At 42.9% G+C, this 17,325-nt stretch overlaps 1 protein-coding gene across 2 annotated transcripts; it reads left to right on the top strand.

Moving 5' to 3' along the window:
- Positions 1-180: 180 nt before the first annotated feature.
- Positions 181-11,418, top strand: ZSCAN21 (zinc finger and SCAN domain containing 21). Of its 2 annotated transcripts, none has more exons than XM_054714922.1 (4): positions 181-233; positions 6,350-6,840; positions 7,134-7,326; positions 9,687-11,418. In XM_054714922.1, the coding sequence occupies exons 2-4, from the start codon at positions 6,445-6,447 to the stop codon at positions 10,523-10,525; spliced, it is 1,428 nt and encodes a 475-aa protein (XP_054570897.1). In that variant the 5' UTR covers positions 181-233; positions 6,350-6,444; the 3' UTR covers positions 10,526-11,418. The 2 variants fall into 2 exon arrangements, with proteins under 2 accessions (XP_054570897.1, XP_054570896.1); XM_054714921.1 differs by lacking the exon at positions 181-233 and adding an exon at positions 259-667.
- The last annotated feature ends 5,907 nt before the right edge of the window (positions 11,419-17,325 follow it).

Raw genomic sequence — 17,325 nt, 5'->3', positions numbered from 1 at the left:
TAGGTCGGAACTTTTTTTTTAGTAAAAAACGAACGGGGACGGAGAGACAAGATCCCTTCCGGTTCACGTTGGAGGTGCCTCCATCTACCGAGCTGCCGAGATTCTCCCGAGTTCCTAGAGGGGCCACTGCGACCGCGCAAACCTGTCCGCGGACGGGCTGTGACGTACTTCCGGCTGCGCCTGCCGTGGTGCGCGTCTAGGCGTCCCAGCGCCAACAGCGGCTCTGACTCACGGTGAGCCTCCCGGTCCCCGGTTAGCTCGGCGGGCGGAGGAGGGCGCCCTGGTCGGGAGGATGAGGAGAGGGAGGCGTGGGCGTCCGGCTGTGGCCCCCGCGGAGTCCCAGGCGGGTCCGGGAAGGGCTGTGGGGAGGAGCCCTGGCCCCTGCCCAGCCCTGGAGACGCTGGCTCCCTAGAAAGCCTTTCCTCCTCCCGGGTTCTAACAAATGAAACTGTATCGCGGTTTCAGGGCCGTTTTTGTGCGCTCTTTGGGCAGAGCAGGGGCTGCCAGTCCCCCACCCCCTCCCCGGCCCAGAGCCCTCAAAGGGAGGCCCGAACCCAGGGCTAATGGACGAAACACGCCCCAGGGGGTTGCGGGCCTTCTCTGAGAAATGGAACCTCTTTAGAAGGCCTGACCCAAGGGAGTGAATATCTCGTTGGTCTTTGTTCAGGTGGGAGCATATTTTATTATAACTAAGGTTGAGCATCTTTTCATGGATTAGTTACTGAGCTAAGACTTGAAAGACGAATAGAAGCCTGCCATAGAATTGGGCATTGAGGGAGCATCGGGAATGAGAAGGGAAGTGATGACTGAAAGGGGAGGCAGAGGCCAGCTAGGCATTTGTTTACCATGCGAAAAGTTCAGTAGTTTTAAATAGCTGGGTGATATTAACAGATTTGTGTTTTGAACCTCTGCAGATGGCCCTTGAGCCTGTGGAGATAGAATTGCCAAACTGGAAAATGGACTGTGTGATTTCAAGGGACGAAAGAATATTGTAATGTTGCCAACTATTTGATAAAATTTTAAAAAGGCTTCGTGTTATGTTTGAAATAGATCTGCTAGGAACTATTTCATTAGGCCAATGTTCTGATAGTTACTGGAAGAGAGTCAGAAATTAACTGTTGCTGCTCCTAGAGACAAGGCAGGTGTTTTTTTTTTTTTTGTTTTTTTTAAAAAAAAAATCTGCCCTATCCTGTTTTGTTCAGTGGATAGAGCATCGGCCTGCAGAGACCAAAAGGTCCCTGGTCGAGGCAAGTGCAGGAGGCAACCAATCGGTGTGTTTCTTTCACATTGATATTTCTCTCTGTCTTTCCATCTCTCTAAAAATCAATGGAAAAATATCCTTGGATGAGGATTTAAAAAAAGAAAATCCTTGCCCAGCTGAGAGTGGCTCTGGTTGAGCATCCATCCGTGAACCCAGAGGTTCTCTGTTGGATTCCTAGTCAGGGCACATACCGATTGTGGACTCGATCCCCAATGGGGGGTGTGCAGGAGGCGGCCAATCTGTTTCTCTCTCATCAGTGTTCTCTATCCCTCTCCCTTCCTCTCTCTCTAAAATCAATAAAAACATTGTTTAAAAAAATCCTAAAAGGAAAAGGCTTCACAACTTTTTAAATGTTTTATTGACTCTTAAGAATGGTCTGCTTCAGCATAGTAAGTATTGAAGTTAACAACCATATTTCTCTTTACCAGTCCATAATAGAACAGCATTTACTAAAGCTGCTTGTTTGCCCCAACACCCCATATTTTGTGTTTAAATAATTTTAGGGTAGTTTTAGATTTATAGAAGAGTTCAAAGATAACACAGTGAGTCCCCATCTACCTCTCACCAATTTCCCTTGTTAACATCTTACTTTACTGTGTACATTTGCCACAACTATAGGAAACAACATTGGTGCATTACAATTAACTAAGCTTCACACTTTGACTTTTACTAGTTTTTCCCTAATGCCCTTTTTCTGTTCCAGGATCCCAACTACGATACCACATTACATTAATCGTCATGTCTGCTTAGTGTCCTTCAGTCAGTGACAGTTTCTCAGTCTTTCCTTGTTTTTTTTATTAACTTGACAGTTTTGAGGACTACTGGTCAGTTGTTTCTGTAGAATGTCCCTCAATTTGGTTTGTCTGATGTGTTTCTTATGATTAGGCTGTGTTTATGGGTTTTGAGGAGGAAGACCACAGAAGTAAAGTGCTCTTCTCATATCAAGGCACATATCACTGATGATATTTAAGTGTTTTTACTGAGGTAGCATTGGTTAGTAACATAAATTTCAGGTGTGCAGCATGAGATAGTTCGATGTCTACTTCATGCTCCCCACACCAAAAGTCTGTTTCCCATTCGTTACCACATATTTTGACCCCCTTTACCGATTGCTCTTCCCTTCTGGTAACTACCATTATGATGTCTGGATCTCTGAGTTTGTGGTTTCTTTTGTTTTGCTTTGTTTGTTCATTTGTTACTTTTTTTTTTTAATTCTACGTGTGAGTGAGGTTATATAGGTCTTGTCCTTTTCTAGCTGACTTAATTCACTTATCATAATTTGCTCAAGCTCCAGGCATGTTGTTAAAGATGGCAGTATTTCATTTTTTATGGTTGAGTGGTATTCCACTGTGTGTGTGTGTGTGTGTGTGTGTGTGTGTGTGTAGATACATAGAGACCATGACGATGTTAATTTTTTTTTTTTTCTGCAAGAATGCCAGGATATTAGAAAGTGACACTTGGGCCTGGCCAATGGGGTTCCGTGCTTGACCATCTCCCTGAACCAGGAGGTCCTGGTTCAATTCCCAGTCAGGGCACATGCCCGGGTTTTGCAGGCTTGATCCCCAGTATGGGGCGTGCAGGAGGAAGCTGATAAATTATTCTCTCTCATCATTGATGTTTCTAGTTCTCTCCCTTCCTCTCTGAAATCATTGAAATATAAAAGTGACACGTGGTCAACCCCAAACAGCGTGTACCTCCCATTCCACCTAACCCAAACCACATCATCTAGGTTCTTGGTTCCAAGAGAACAGACATGGCTTAGTATACGTGTTTATAATAAGGAAGATTGATTGTTCTATTTATCAGTAGCTCTCAACCTTGATTGGTTGAGATTTTACAAAAGTACTGCTGTCAAGCCTCTATCCTAGGCAACAAAATTAAATACCCCGAGATCACTGCCAGGACACTGGTTATTTAATTAAAAACCTTTAGGTGACTCAGGGTTTTGAGACCAGTGACAAACCAGACCAACTTGAACCATATGCAGCCCATCTTTTAAGGGTCTTACAGCAGGATTCATCAAGCTGGTCTGAAAACAGAAAGGCTGAGTAATGCCTGAGAGGCCCAAGTAAAGCAGGAAATTCGGAGAAAGCAGAAAACAGACCATTTTTCAAATGTTTTCATATCCTTAAAACTCTCACACATTCAACTCATACTTGTAGCAAGAATTACTATCAATCTCCACTCATTGGGCCAGAGACGCTGTGGTGTTTGCAAAAATCTTGCCTCTCATGCAGCACACTACCTATATGATGGTAATTTTGATCAACTGGCTGAGGTAGTGTTTGTCAGGTTTCTTCACTGTAGTTATTTCCCCCAGCAAGTCAGTCAGTATAGCCTATTTTCAAGAGGTTGGAGCTCTGCCTTCTTGAGTGGAGTGTCTACATAAATTTTTTGGGATAATTCTGTATGGGAGATTTGTCTTCTCTATTTATTCATTCAACCTTTTTAACATCAGTATGGGCTTACGGATATTTATATTAAACTTATGGTTATAATCTAGTACTACACCATTTATTTTGTTGCTCAAATTGTTTCAGCTGTGACTACTGGGAGCTTTTATATGTTGGCTTTTGTGTTCCTTTAACATGCCTCACTGTGGTTGTTTAATACTTCCTGGCATTACAAGATGGCTCCAGGCTCAGCTTGTATATTCCCCAACCTAGAATCAACCATTTCTCCATCTCTAGTTCCTTTTATTGGAGAATGGTATTTAGAGACCAAGCTTTGGGCACTGGGTATGCTTATTCCTACCAGGATGTTACTGCTTCTGGACCTTCACAGCAGACGGAGCTAGAAAATAAGTCTCCGTAGTAACCCATGTACACACATTATCTAATTCTGTATCAACCTCTGTCTATATTACACTAAGCATGAATTCTTACTGCCATATTTTTTAAATTTAAATTTGTATTGATGTTTTTAAACACAATTTTACAGTTTTTACTCCTTAAAAGTAGACCCGAAGATCCATGCATTGCATTCTTTCCACAGATACTTGAGTACCTGCAAAGTACTAGGTATATTTTAGATGTTTGAAATATAGCAGTGAACAAAATAGATGAAGAGTTGATTTTCAAGGATGGAGACAGTTTAAAAATAAAAGTAAAATATATAGCATTTGTATGGTGGTAAGTGATATGGAGGAAAAAAATAGGAGGATAAGGAGTTTTGAGGTAAGGGAGGGTAGTGTGCAGTTTAAAACATAGTGGTCATGCCAGCTGGTGTGGCTCAGTGATTGAGCATCGACCTATGAACCAGGAGGTCACGGTTCTATTTCCGGTCAGGGCACATGCCCAGGTTGCGGGCTTGATCCCCAGTGTAGGATGTAGAAGGCAGCCATCAATGATTCTCATTATTGATGTTTCTACCTCTCCATTCTTCTCTCAAGTCAATAAAAAAAAATTTTTAAATAAATAAAACAGGGTGGTCAGGGGGTCAAGCATGCATAATCTGGAAGAAGCATGTAATCTGCAGGAAGTGTTAAAGGGAGCAGCCTGGACAAAGGCTCTCAGTGGGAGTGTGCCGCACAAGTCCCGGGAAACAACTGCCTGGGGTAGAATGAACAGAGAAGTACAAGATAAGATCAGAGACAACAGGGAGGCCTTCTTGGCCGTTATGATGCCTTTGGCTTTTACTCGGGGTGACACAAAGCCTTGAGAGGTGTAAACAGGAATGGTGTGATCTGACTTAACAGGAGATCTCTGGCTGCTGTGTTGAGAATGGACTGAGGGAAGAGTGGAAGCAATTAGGAGGCTGCTGGTGATGGACTGGGATGGCAGGGTAGAAGGTTGAACTCTGTATCTCCTGGATGTAGAGCTAACAGGATTTACTTATGAATTATATGTAGAATGTAAACAAGAGAGGGATCAGGGATGACCCTGTTTTTGGTCCATGAAAACAGAAGTAGAGCTGCCATTAACCGAGATGAGCAGCTTTGGGGGAAAGATGGGAAGTGCAGTTTTGGGCATGTTAAGCTTGAGATGACGTTGGACAGGCTGGTGGCCCAAACAGGTTCTGATGTCTTGCCTGTTGTTGGACTGCCCTCCTCTGGCTGGAGTGTGAAGTTTTGTAACCAATTATGTACTTATTCCAACATTGAAGTCGACTTTTAAGCATACCTAAGAAATGCTCCCAGCACTGCTACCTCTGTCGTCTTTGGTGCCAGAGCCGTTATTTTAGGAGACTGGTGTCAATGCTTCTTCCCTGGCTCAAGTAATCCTGAACTGGGGAGCTCCAGCAGCGAATTGGGTGTGTAGGACAGCGTTAGGGAGGGGATGGTGCTGATTATGGTTCATCCTGTCAGGACGCCTGTTGGCATCTCATAGAATGCTTCCGCATGGTACAGCGGAGGCGAGTCCAAGTATTAGCATCCCTAGAATTCTGATAATTATTGAATTTTTCCTAAAAGCAAGGTTACATATTGAGGTTCTATTGCCAGAATCCCATTTCACATTTTTTTTATATTGCAAAAATTGATCACAAAAATAAATGAAGGGGAACAGTTATATATAAAATACATGTTTTTAATATGTATTCACTAGATGTGTGAATCTAAACACCTAATTTAAAGCTATAACATAAATGTACATTTGCTGGCCAGCAATAGCCTGTTAAAACCTCAGGAGTTCTAAGAGTCTAAAAAAGTTTTCAGAGCACAATTAATGTTAGTTTAATTTTTAAATTATGCCTAGTGCTTTTTTGGGGGGAGGGTGTTAATCTTCACTTGGAATATTCTTTTTTTGAGAGAGAGAGACAGACAGACATCAGTTGGTTGCCTCCTGCTCGCCCCTACTGTGGATCAAGCCCACAGCCATGCACACCCCCTACTGTGGATCAAGCATGTGCCCTGACCGGGAATCGAACCTTGCACTGAGCCACACCAGCTGGGCCTCAGTGTGCTCTTTTGAAAGTAAAATCAAAGTAAGATATTCTGAGCTACCTCCAGAGAGATTTGAACAGTAATTTTTACATGGTAGTATTATAGTGGCCATAATTTTTACAATTTCTTGTGCTAAAAGTGTAACTGTAAGACCCAAATTTAAAAATACTTATTTTGGTAATTTTATGGTAACCATATTTTCTTAGGTTGAGCCTGTAGTCCTGAAGAACCAGAAATCTAAAGGAACTAATATTCCTTCTACAAAGAGCCCATCTTTAGTGAGGCTGTTTCTGGAGTCTATATGATGACCAAGGTACTGGGCGTGGCCGCAGGTCTGGGCCCTAGGCCTCTACAGGAGCAGGTGGGGCCTGTAATTGTGAAAGTGGAGGAGGAGGAGAAAGAGAAATGCTTTCCGAGCCTGGAGATGTTCCGCCAGCGCTTCAGGCAGTTTGGATACCATGACACACCCGGACCGCGGGAGGCACTCAGCCAGCTCCGGGTGCTCTGCTGTGAGTGGCTGCGGCCCGAGATCCACACCAAGGAGCAGATCCTGGAGCTGCTGGTGCTGGAGCAGTTCCTGACCATCCTGCCCCAGGAGCTGCAGGCCTGGGTGCAGGAGCACTGTCCAGAGAGTGCTGAAGAGGCCGTCACTCTCCTGGAAGACCTGGAGCAAGAACTGGATGAACCAGGACAGCAGGTAGGAGGGAGTGTGAGGGGGCATTTTTTATGCTCTGAGATTGGGAGCATGCCATTCCAGGCAGGAATGGTTTGTCCATACAATATGAATAGGCAAATGGAAGTTTCTACTGATTTAGACCATGTTTCCTCCTCTTTTTCCTACTATCCTACACTAGCTTTAGCCTTGAGAATTGAATGAGGGGTGTTTCTCTTTTCTCTTTCCTAGAGATTCTACATAGCACTCCTGAGATTTTCTTTCATTTTAGTTCTAAAGTGAGCTGTGGACAAACCCAGCCATTCCTAATTGTCTAGGTTTCACCTCCTCCGAATGAAAAGAAACAGGCACGGGAGAAGATGTCCTCTTCAGGAACAGCAAAGAAATCCCTGAGCAGCACCCAGACACAGACTGTGGAGACAAGTCCCAAATATGAATCTTGGGGACCCCTGTACATCCAAGAGTTTGGTGAAGAGCAGGATTTCACTCCAGAGCTAAGACAGAATCAAGGTAGGAACAATTCATTTGTTAATGATTTAGTGAGCCTGTTATAATCAGCTTTGGATTATGCAGAAATGGTCCCTGATAAATTTATTCAACTTCTGCCTTGGGCTATTTAAAATTTTTAACTTTTAAGTTACTTATTTCTTACACATAGTTCATGGCAACTTGAAGGAGAGCCTGTGTGAGTAGCCACATGATTGCTCCTCATGGAGCGTGAGAGATTTTAGCTCCCACTGCTGCCGTCAGTGAGTAGGGGTGAGCCTGGAAGCAGCTGACGGTGACTGCTGACAGAGGAAGGAAATAGATGGTCAGGAGACAGACAGAGGGATAAGGAAAAGGGGGCTGGAAGTGGGTACCTTTGTCAGTTGGGGCTTCTGTACCCATGGAGGGATGACTGTGCTTAAGAGGAGCCCATTTTGCCCTAGCCGGTTTGGCTCAGTGGATAGAGCATCAGCCTACAGACTGAAGGATCCCAGGTTTGATTCTGGTCGGGGGCACATGCCTGGGTTTCGGGCTTAATCCCCTGTGTGGGGTGTGCAGGAGGCAGGCAATCAATGATTCTCTCTAATTGTTGTTTTTCTCTCTTTCTCTCCCTTCCTCTCTGAAACCAATAAAAATGTATAAAAAAAAAAAAAAAGAGGAGTCCATTTTTCAGAGGAAACTTCTATGTGTGTGGATGGTTAGGTGGACTTTTAGCAGTGTGACTGTCTAGTGAAATGCTCTTAAAAGATGTACTGCTTTAATCTGATTTCAACAGTAATACTTTATAATTAAAGAATGACAAGACCTAGCTGATATCGATTAAATGATAAGAGTTGAACGCTGGTGGTAGTTAAGTACTTTCACTTAAATTAAGAAGGATCTAGGCCTGGCTAGTGTGGCTCAGTTGGTTAAGCTTCATCCCATATACCAAGAGTTCACTGGTTCGATTCCCAGTCAGGGCATATGCCCAGGTTGTGGGATCAATCCCCAGTAGAGGGTGTGCAGGAGGCAACCAATGTTTCTCTCCCCCTCTCCCTTCCTCTCGCACTAAAAAAATCAGTAAAAACATATTAAGGAGGAGGATCTGGGACTAGGATGATTATAAATGGACTGAATGTTCTCTTTTATTGCTTTTACTAGTGGCCCTGTGCACGAATTCGTACACATTGAAAGGAAATTAACTAGAAGAAATATTTTAATATAGTTATTTGCCCTTTCTCTATAATAGAAGTGTCAACCAAATTCACGATCAACAATGACAGATGGAAACACATGCATGTGATTGGCACCAGCGAGAGCTTTATATGTATGGCGCATGCGCAAGTCAACTTAGCCATATATATGTGTGTGTGTGTGTGTGTGTGTGTGTGTATGTGTGTATGTATATATATTAGTAGCCCTGCGCATGAATCCATGCACCAGTAGCTTGCTGCTGCCCTCCAGTAGCTCTCCTCCTGCCCCCCCTCCAATAGCTTGCTGCCCTGCCCCCTCCTGTAGCTCTCCACCCCACCCTCCTGCTGATCCATGATCTGGTCGTTACACAGTCAGTTATTACGCTTCACGGCGTAACAACCATTTGCATATTACATCTTTATTATATAGGATATTCAGCTTCTATGAGCATATAGATTTTTTGAGTTTGCCGCTAGCCTCTTCTCCCTTAATTATTCTTTTACTAGTAGCCCATTTGCAGGAAGAATCCTGCAAGCGGCTGCTGCGGCCGCCGTTTCCGGCTGCCGTGCCTGCACCCGAGTGCCGCTGCCGCCTGCCCCGCTCCGCCCCACCCGGGCTTTCCCTCTGGCAGCCACCTTGCTTTCCGCTTTTCCTCCCTCTTCCTTCTAAGTTGTCTTCAGTCTTCACTCCTCCCTCCCTCAGTGTATGCAAATTAACTGTCATCTTTGTTGGGTAATTTGCATACTCACCCTGATTGGCTGGTGGGCATGGCTTGGGCGAAGCAAATGTGCGGTCAATTTGCATATTACTATTTTATTAGGTAGGATTTTCCTTAATCAGATTGACCCTTCAGCAATCTTTCTAACTTGTTTCGTTCTGCCCAAGCATCTCCCATCTCCCTTTGCTGCTATATGCTTGGCTTTGCCTTATTGCCCTCTATATATGAAGTTCTCCTCCTAGCAGAAAAAGCCATGTACTCTTCATACTATCATAACTTTTGGTAGGGTAGGGGGCTTGTGTGAAAGTCTGGTATTGTAAACTAGATTTGATGATGACTTATTTGTATAATTGTGATATTGTGACCTCTCAGAGCAATTTTTGGTCACCCTTAAAAATCCATCAATGTCATCTGATGATTCTCTTTGTCCTTTAACGGTTTCTTCTCAGAACAGGAAATAACTCACGTGTCCTTATTCTACTTATTGTTTCAGATTGTAAATCGAACATCCAGAATGAGGAATCAACAGATATGCAGAAAAGTTCTGAAGAGTCTCATGCAGAAGAATTCAAAAAGGATATTACTCCCATGGTTATTGCCAATAAATTTGAGGCCAGGTTAGAAAGGCAATGGGTAAACCTTGAAAAAGAAAGAGGAACAAAAACCTCTCTTCTAGACAAAGGTTCCAAGAAAGGTAGAGAATTAATGTCCACTAAACCTGCCCCAGGAGAGAGACGTTACATATGTGCTGAGTGTGGAAAAGCCTTTAGCAATAGCTCAAATCTTACTAAACACCGGAGAACACACACTGGGGAGAAACCCTATGTATGCACCAAATGTGGGAAAGCCTTCAGCCACAGCTCAAACCTTACCCTTCATTACAGAACCCACTTGGTAGACCGGCCCTATGACTGTAAGTGTGGAAAAGCCTTCGGTCAGAGCTCAGATCTCCTTAAACATCAGCGCATGCACACTGAAGAGGCACCGTATCAGTGTAAAGATTGTGGGAAAGCTTTCAGTGGTAAAGGCAGCCTCATTCGACACTATCGAATACACACTGGAGAGAAACCTTATCAGTGTAATGAATGTGGAAAGAGCTTTAGTCAGCACGCAGGTCTTAGTTCTCATCAGAGACTCCACACTGGAGAAAAGCCGTATAAATGTAAGGAGTGTGGAAAAGCCTTCAACCACAGCTCCAATTTTAATAAACATCATAGAATCCATACTGGGGAAAAGCCCTATTGGTGTAATAATTGTGGGAAAACCTTCTGTAGTAAGTCAAATCTTTCCAAACATCAGAGAGTCCACACTGGAGACGGAGAAGTGCTTTAACTGTCAAGTAGGCTCTCAGTGTTTGTGTATGTGCGTTTTTGTAACTCTAGAACATGAATGCTAGGGAGAAGTCAGATAATTGTAATATAAACTTAAGTGCTAGCTTTTGTTTCACTCAACATCAAGAGACCCTGGAGGAGTGAGAGCAATGGCACAGTAGGAAGGAAGGTCCTAGAGCAGGGATCCTCAAACTTCTTAAACAGGGGGCCAGTTCACTGTCCCTCAGACGGTTGGAGGGCCGGACTATAGTTTAAAAAAAACTATGAACAAATTCCTATGCACACTGCACATATCTTATTTTGAAGCAAAAAAACAAAACGGCAAAAACACCCGCATGTGGCCCGCAGGCCGTAGTTTGAGGACGCCTATAGAGAGTCTAGTGGATTCCTCACTTGTTAGCTTAACGGGCTGATCCCCTCACCACACTTGAGGTCCCAGTAACCATGCCGGCATTGCCTTTTGTATACTTAAAGTGATGTGTATCAAGTATAATTATGGAGAAAGCATTATGACTGTTTAACCTTTAACATACCTTAAAGAATTATGATTTGTAAAGAATTGAGCCATTTGAACACAATATAATCTGATTCAGAATTTATAACATCTTGTAATACTTCAGGACTGTTATAATAAATGGTATGTTGTTTATTGAACACTATTCTAGAGAGAAAAACTTGCTACTGGTTTCTCTTTTTGGAAATTTGGATTTGGGGTAAATAGAATATGTAGTACTTGTGAATGAATGTGTATATTAGGAAATTGCAGTAGTGTGTAGAATAGTTGCATTTTGGTCTGTGCTTTTTTTTCCCCTACATACTAATACATTTTTTTCATCACTGGGAACATTTTGTCAGCCTCTTGTGCATTTTGGTTGTGTATACTCTGTCTCTGCCAAAGTCTTTGAAAAACTGATTCTCCCTCAGAAGCGTCATTCTTCTAAACTCCAGACGTCAATACCCAATTTGATTAACTTCAACCCATCCCATCTTTTCCTTCTGACTGAAATCTCTTTGGTTTCTTAAGATACTTCTCTACCTTATAAAAAGTATTTTGGCCAGTAGGTAAGTCTTCCTGTTACCTAGAAACCAACTACTTCACGCCTTCTTCCTATCACTTGCTTATTTTGTTGTTCTGAGTTTTTTTCACCTTTTACTATTAGTTACTAAAACATATTTTTTGTCTACTGCAGCAGCCATAGTGTTCAGCAAACCTGATATATCAGGATTAGGGACAAGAAAGTGTCATGTCTAGTACCAGTTCTGATCTCTGGAAACTGCCGGTATGCCACCCTGGGATCAGATTAAACTACAGGTAGCAAGTCTTTATGCACCAGCCAAATGTATTAAGAGTCATTACTTAAAAAAAAACAAAAAACAATTGTGCTTGAAATCTGAAATGTTTTTACTGTTCCAGTAGCTTACTGATGACCTGGATGTCCTGCCAGCACCCTAACTCAGTACCTTTAATGTGAGCGCTCCTATTTATATATTAACCATGATGGAGGCCCACAGAGAATTTAGTGATTAGAAGCAGCTGATACCTGTAGGTTCCTGGAGCTGCTCCACATGAAGGAAATGAAGGTAGAGCTGCTAAGCCTCAAGACCTGCCTCATACTCCTTTGGTGAGAGGTGAATGGGTCCCCTATCTGTACTGCCCCTTATTTTCCTGATACCAGTGGGTACTTTCTGAGGAGCATTGATATATGACACAAAGATCTACATACTTTGTTTCAGCCCCCTTCGGTCCATCTGTCCTTAAGCTGAAATCTTCCTCATATCTTGTCCCCAGGCTTTCAATCTTATTCTTTGCAGGCCCCTTGTCTAGACAAGCTGTTTGCCACAGCCCAAGAGCCCTGGAATCTTTACCTCAGGCTACTTCTTCCTCCAAACAAAGTTGGTGCCAGATAGCCTGCCTGCAGCTCTGCCCACCAGATTTCACTCCTGAGGAAGCACATAGGGAATCAACAATGCCTTCTTGATTCATGCTAACATTGAGCTGACTCCTCTGTGGAACAGACCGCAGGTTTATTCCACCAACAAGTCTAAGGGAGCCTTCCAGGAGTCCACAGGTATGAGCAGAGGGAGGTATCGGTTCAGCAGAGGCAGGTGACACAGGTGAGAGCTTCCTGCTTACATAACCTGTGACTGGACCTGCTCATGCCTGATGCACAAATGTGACATCTCTTCCATATGATGGATTGTTACTGTGTCCACCTGATTTAATGAATCTGAGCATACTGAGCTGTGATCAATAGCTCCAGCTACATGATCACCTGATGTCTAATGGGTAGTAGTATCCCAGGAGCTGCTCTTCAAACTGAATAGTTCTTTGCTGTAGAAGGCATAGCCTTGCAAGCTCCTACTGGGGCTTACGAGACCTCTACACATTTTTCACCTACCACAGATACCTCTAACACCATCTGAATCTGCCGGTCATACAGCACTTGGGCTCTGTGACTCTGGGCTACACTTGAAAGTGTATGTGTTACCTCCAAAATCCAAGGAGGCTCTTCAAACACTGCCTTTTTCTTAGTAGTGAGGGCAAGATGCAATAATTTGTTCCTTAGAATTTCCCAGCATGCCTCAGATAGTTGGACCCTTAAAAACTTCACTGAACCCAGCCAGGGTGTTTCAGTGGTTGAACATCAAACCATGAACCAGGAGGTCGGCAGTTCGATTCCCGATTAGGGCACATGCCTTATATTTTGGCTCGATCCCCAATGGAGGTGTGCAGGAAGCAGCCAATCGATGTTTTTCTCTCATCTATCTCTCGATCCCTCTCTCTTTAAAATCAATAAAAACATTAAGAAAAAATAAATTAAAAAAAAAACTGATATAAAAGACCCTTGAATCTTTGTAAGGTTTATCTCCCATGCTCTAGTACATGTGTGTTTTACTGAAGGACCCAGTACAATAGCTACTTCCTTTTCACCAAATCTGATTATTATGATGTCATCACTAGAATAATGTTCCACAGAATGTCCAGAAAATCAAGGTCTCTGTGAAATAGCAGGAGGGTTGATCAGGCCCTGGAGTCAAGATATTGAACATACTCTATTCTCCTTCCCTCTTAATTGTGAACTACCTTTGACCCTCTTTATTGATGAGGATGGGAAGATCACTAGGTGCATGCCAAGAGCCATAGATCATGTTGATCTGTTCTAGTAAAAACACTACAGCCCTAGCTGGTTTGGCTCAGATAGAGCATTGGCCTGCGGACTGAAGGGTCCTGGGTTCAATTCTGATCAAAGGCACGTGCCCAGAGTTGCAGGCTTGATCCCCAGTGTGGGGCTTGCAGGAGGCAGCCAATTGATGATTCTCATCGTTGATGTTTCTCTCTCACTTCCTCTCTGAAATAAATAAAAATACATTAAAAAAAAAAATAGTACAGCAGCCCAGCCAGCATGGCTCAGTGGTTGAGCATCAACCTATGAACCAAGAGATCACAGTTCAATTCCTGTTCAGGGCACATGCCCAGGTTATAGGCTCGATCCCTAGTGGGGGTGTGTGCAGGAAGCAGCCAATCAATGATCTCTCATCATTGATGTTTCTCCCTCTCTGAAATCAATAAAAATATATGTTTTTTAAAAAGTAAAAGGTGCCCTAACCGGTTGGGCTCAGTGGATAGAGCGTCGGCCTGAGGACTCAAGGGTCCCAGGTTCGATTCTGGTCAGGGGCATGTGCCTTGGTTGTGGGCACATACCCAGTAGGGAGTGTGCAGGAGGTAGCTGATCAATGTTTCTCTCTCATCGATGTTTCTAACTCTCCTTTCCTCTCTGTAAAAAATCAATAAAATATATTTAAAAATATGTAATATCTCAATCAATAAAGAAATTAAAATGAAAGAAAAAAAAGTAAAAGGTGCCCTAGCTGGTTTGGCTCAGTGGATAGCGTGTTGGCCTGCGACTGAAGGGTCCCAGGTTCAATTCCGGCCAAGGGCACATGCCTGGGTTGTGGGCTCCATCCCCAGTAGGGGGCATGCAGAAGGCAGCCGATAAGTTGATTCTGATCATTGATGTTGCTATCTCTCCCTCTCCATTCCTCTCTGAAATCAATAAAAATATATATTTTTTAAAAAAAGGTAAAAGGTGCTGGGAAAATTGGACAGATATGTAAAAAAAAAATGAAACTAGACCACCAACTTACACCATACACAAGAATAAACTCAAAATGGATAGAAGACTTAAATGTAAATCATGAAATCATAAAAATCCCAGAAGAAACAATAGGCAGCAAAATCTCAGACATCTCTTATAGCAATGTATTTACAGACACATCTAGTGCAAAGGAAATTGAGAAAATAAACAAATGGGACTACATCAAAATAAAAAGCTTCTGCACTGCAAAAGAAAGCAACAAAATAAAAAGAGCCAACTGTATGGGAGAACATACTTGGCAATGATAAATCTGATAAAGTGTTAATATCAAAAATATATAAGGAGCCCTGGCCAGCTTGGCTCAGTGGATAGAGTGTTGGCCTGCAGACTGAAGGGTCCCAGGTTCAATTCCAATCAAGGGCACATGCCCGGGTTTTGGGCTCGGTCCCCAGTAAGGGGCATGCACGAGGCAGCCAGTCAATGATTCTCATTGATTTTTCTCTCCCTCTCTGAAATCAATAAAAATATTTATATATCCTGAGGTGGGTAGGGAGAAAAAATAAACTAAAAATAAAAATATATATCCTATATAATAAAAGCCTATTTTACAGCAAAAGAAACCATCAACAAAACAACAAGAAAGCCCACCGCATGGGAAAACATATTTGCAAATGCTATCACTGATAAAGGTTTAATCTCCAACATCTACAGGCAGCTTATGCAACTTAATAAGAGGAAGATAAATGATCCAATAAAAAAATGGGCAACAGACCTAAACAGAATATTTTCAAAAGAAGACAGAAGGAAGGCCAAGAGACACATGAAAACATGTTCAAAGTCACTTATTATCCGAGAGATGCAAATCAAAACAACAATGAGGTACCATCTCACACCTGTCAGAATGGCTATCATCAACAAATCAACAAACAACAAGTGTTGGCGAGGATGCGGAGAAAAAGGAACCCTCGTGCACTGCTGGTGGGAATGCAGACTGGTGCAGCCACTGTGGAGAACAGTATGGAGTTTCCTCAAAAAACTGAAAATGGAACTCCCATTTGACCCAGTAATCCCACTCCTGGGAATATATCCGAAGAAACTAGAAACACCAATCAGAAAGGATATATGCACCACTATGTTCATAGCAGCACAATTTACAATAGCTAAGATTTGGAAACAGCCTAGGTGCCCATCAGCAGATGACTGGATCGGAAAACTGTGGTACATCTACACAATGGAATACTATGCTGCCATAAAAAAGAAGGAATTCTCATCATTTGCAGCAACCTGGATGGAATTGGAGAACATTATGCTAAGTGAAATAAGCCAGTCAATGAAAGAAAAATACCACATGATCTCACTCATTTAGGGATAGTAAAGAACATTATAAAGTGGTGAACAAAAAGATAGATACAGAGACAGTAAAGCATCAAACAGACTTTCAATGTACAGGGGGAAAGTTTGGGAAAGGTGGGGGAGTTATGAAATCAAACGAAGGACTTGTATGCATGCATATAAGCATAAACAATGGACGCAAAACTCTGGGGGGGGAGGGCATGTGTGGGTGTGGGGTGGGAGGTAATAGTAAGATATGTACACATATAATACCTCAATAAAAATATTAAAAAAATAAAAAAAGCCTAATATGCTGTGTCCAGTGGTCTGTTCAACCAATCAAAGCATAATATGCTAATGATATGCTAAGGCTGCCCAACTGCTCACTATGACATGCACTGACCACCAGAGGGCAGATGCTCTAACTGGTAGGTTAGCTTGCTGCTGGGGTCCGGCCAATCGGGACTGAGTGAGATGGGCCGGACACGCCCCTGGAGCCCTCCTGTGGTCCCTCCCCGGCTGGCCAACCTCCCGCACCCCTCCCTGGCCCTGATCGTGCACCAGTGGGGTCCCTTTGGCTGGCCTGCACCCTCACAATCTGGGACCCCTCAGGCAATGTCAGCTGATTTCAGCCCGATCCTGCAGGCCAGGCCAAGGGACCCCACTAGTGCACAAATTTGTGCACCGGGCCTCTAGGGTATATATAAGGAACTCATACAACTTAACAAAAGGAAGACAATTCAATTAAAAAATGGGCGAAGGACCTAAATAGACACTTTTCTAAAGAGGACATACAGATGGCTAAGAGACATGAAAAAATGCTCAAAGTTACTAATCATCTGAGAGATGCAGAGCAAAATGACAACGAGGTACCATCTCACACCTGTCAGAATGGCTACCATCAACAAATGACAAGTGCTGATGAGGATGTGGAGAAAAGGGAACCCTACTATACCGCTGGTGGGAATGCAGACTGGTGCAATCATTATGGAAAACAGTATGGAGTTTCCTCAAAAAATTAATATTGGATTTGCCATTTGACCCAGTGATCCCACTTCTAGGAATATACCCTAAGAAACCCAAAGCACCAATCAGAAAGATTGTATGTACCTCTATGTTCATAGCACAATTTAAATAGCTAAGATCTGGAAACAGTCTAAGTGCCCATCAGTAGATGAGTGGATTAAAAAAAAAAAAACTGGTACATTTATACCATGGAATACTATGCAGCAGTAAAAAAGAAGAATCTCTTACCCTTTGAGACAGCATGGAGAAACCTGGAGAGTATCATGCTAAGTGAAATAAGTCAGTCAGAGAAAGACAAGTATCACATGGTCGCACGCATATGTGGAATCTAAATAACAAAATAAAC

Source organism: Eptesicus fuscus, chromosome 4, assembly GCF_027574615.1.
Source record: "Eptesicus fuscus isolate TK198812 chromosome 4, DD_ASM_mEF_20220401, whole genome shotgun sequence".
NCBI lineage: Eukaryota > Metazoa > Chordata > Mammalia > Chiroptera > Vespertilionidae > Eptesicus > Eptesicus fuscus.
The sequence above is the reverse complement of the archived record's forward strand: the minus strand, read 5'-3'. Positions and strand labels throughout refer to the sequence as shown.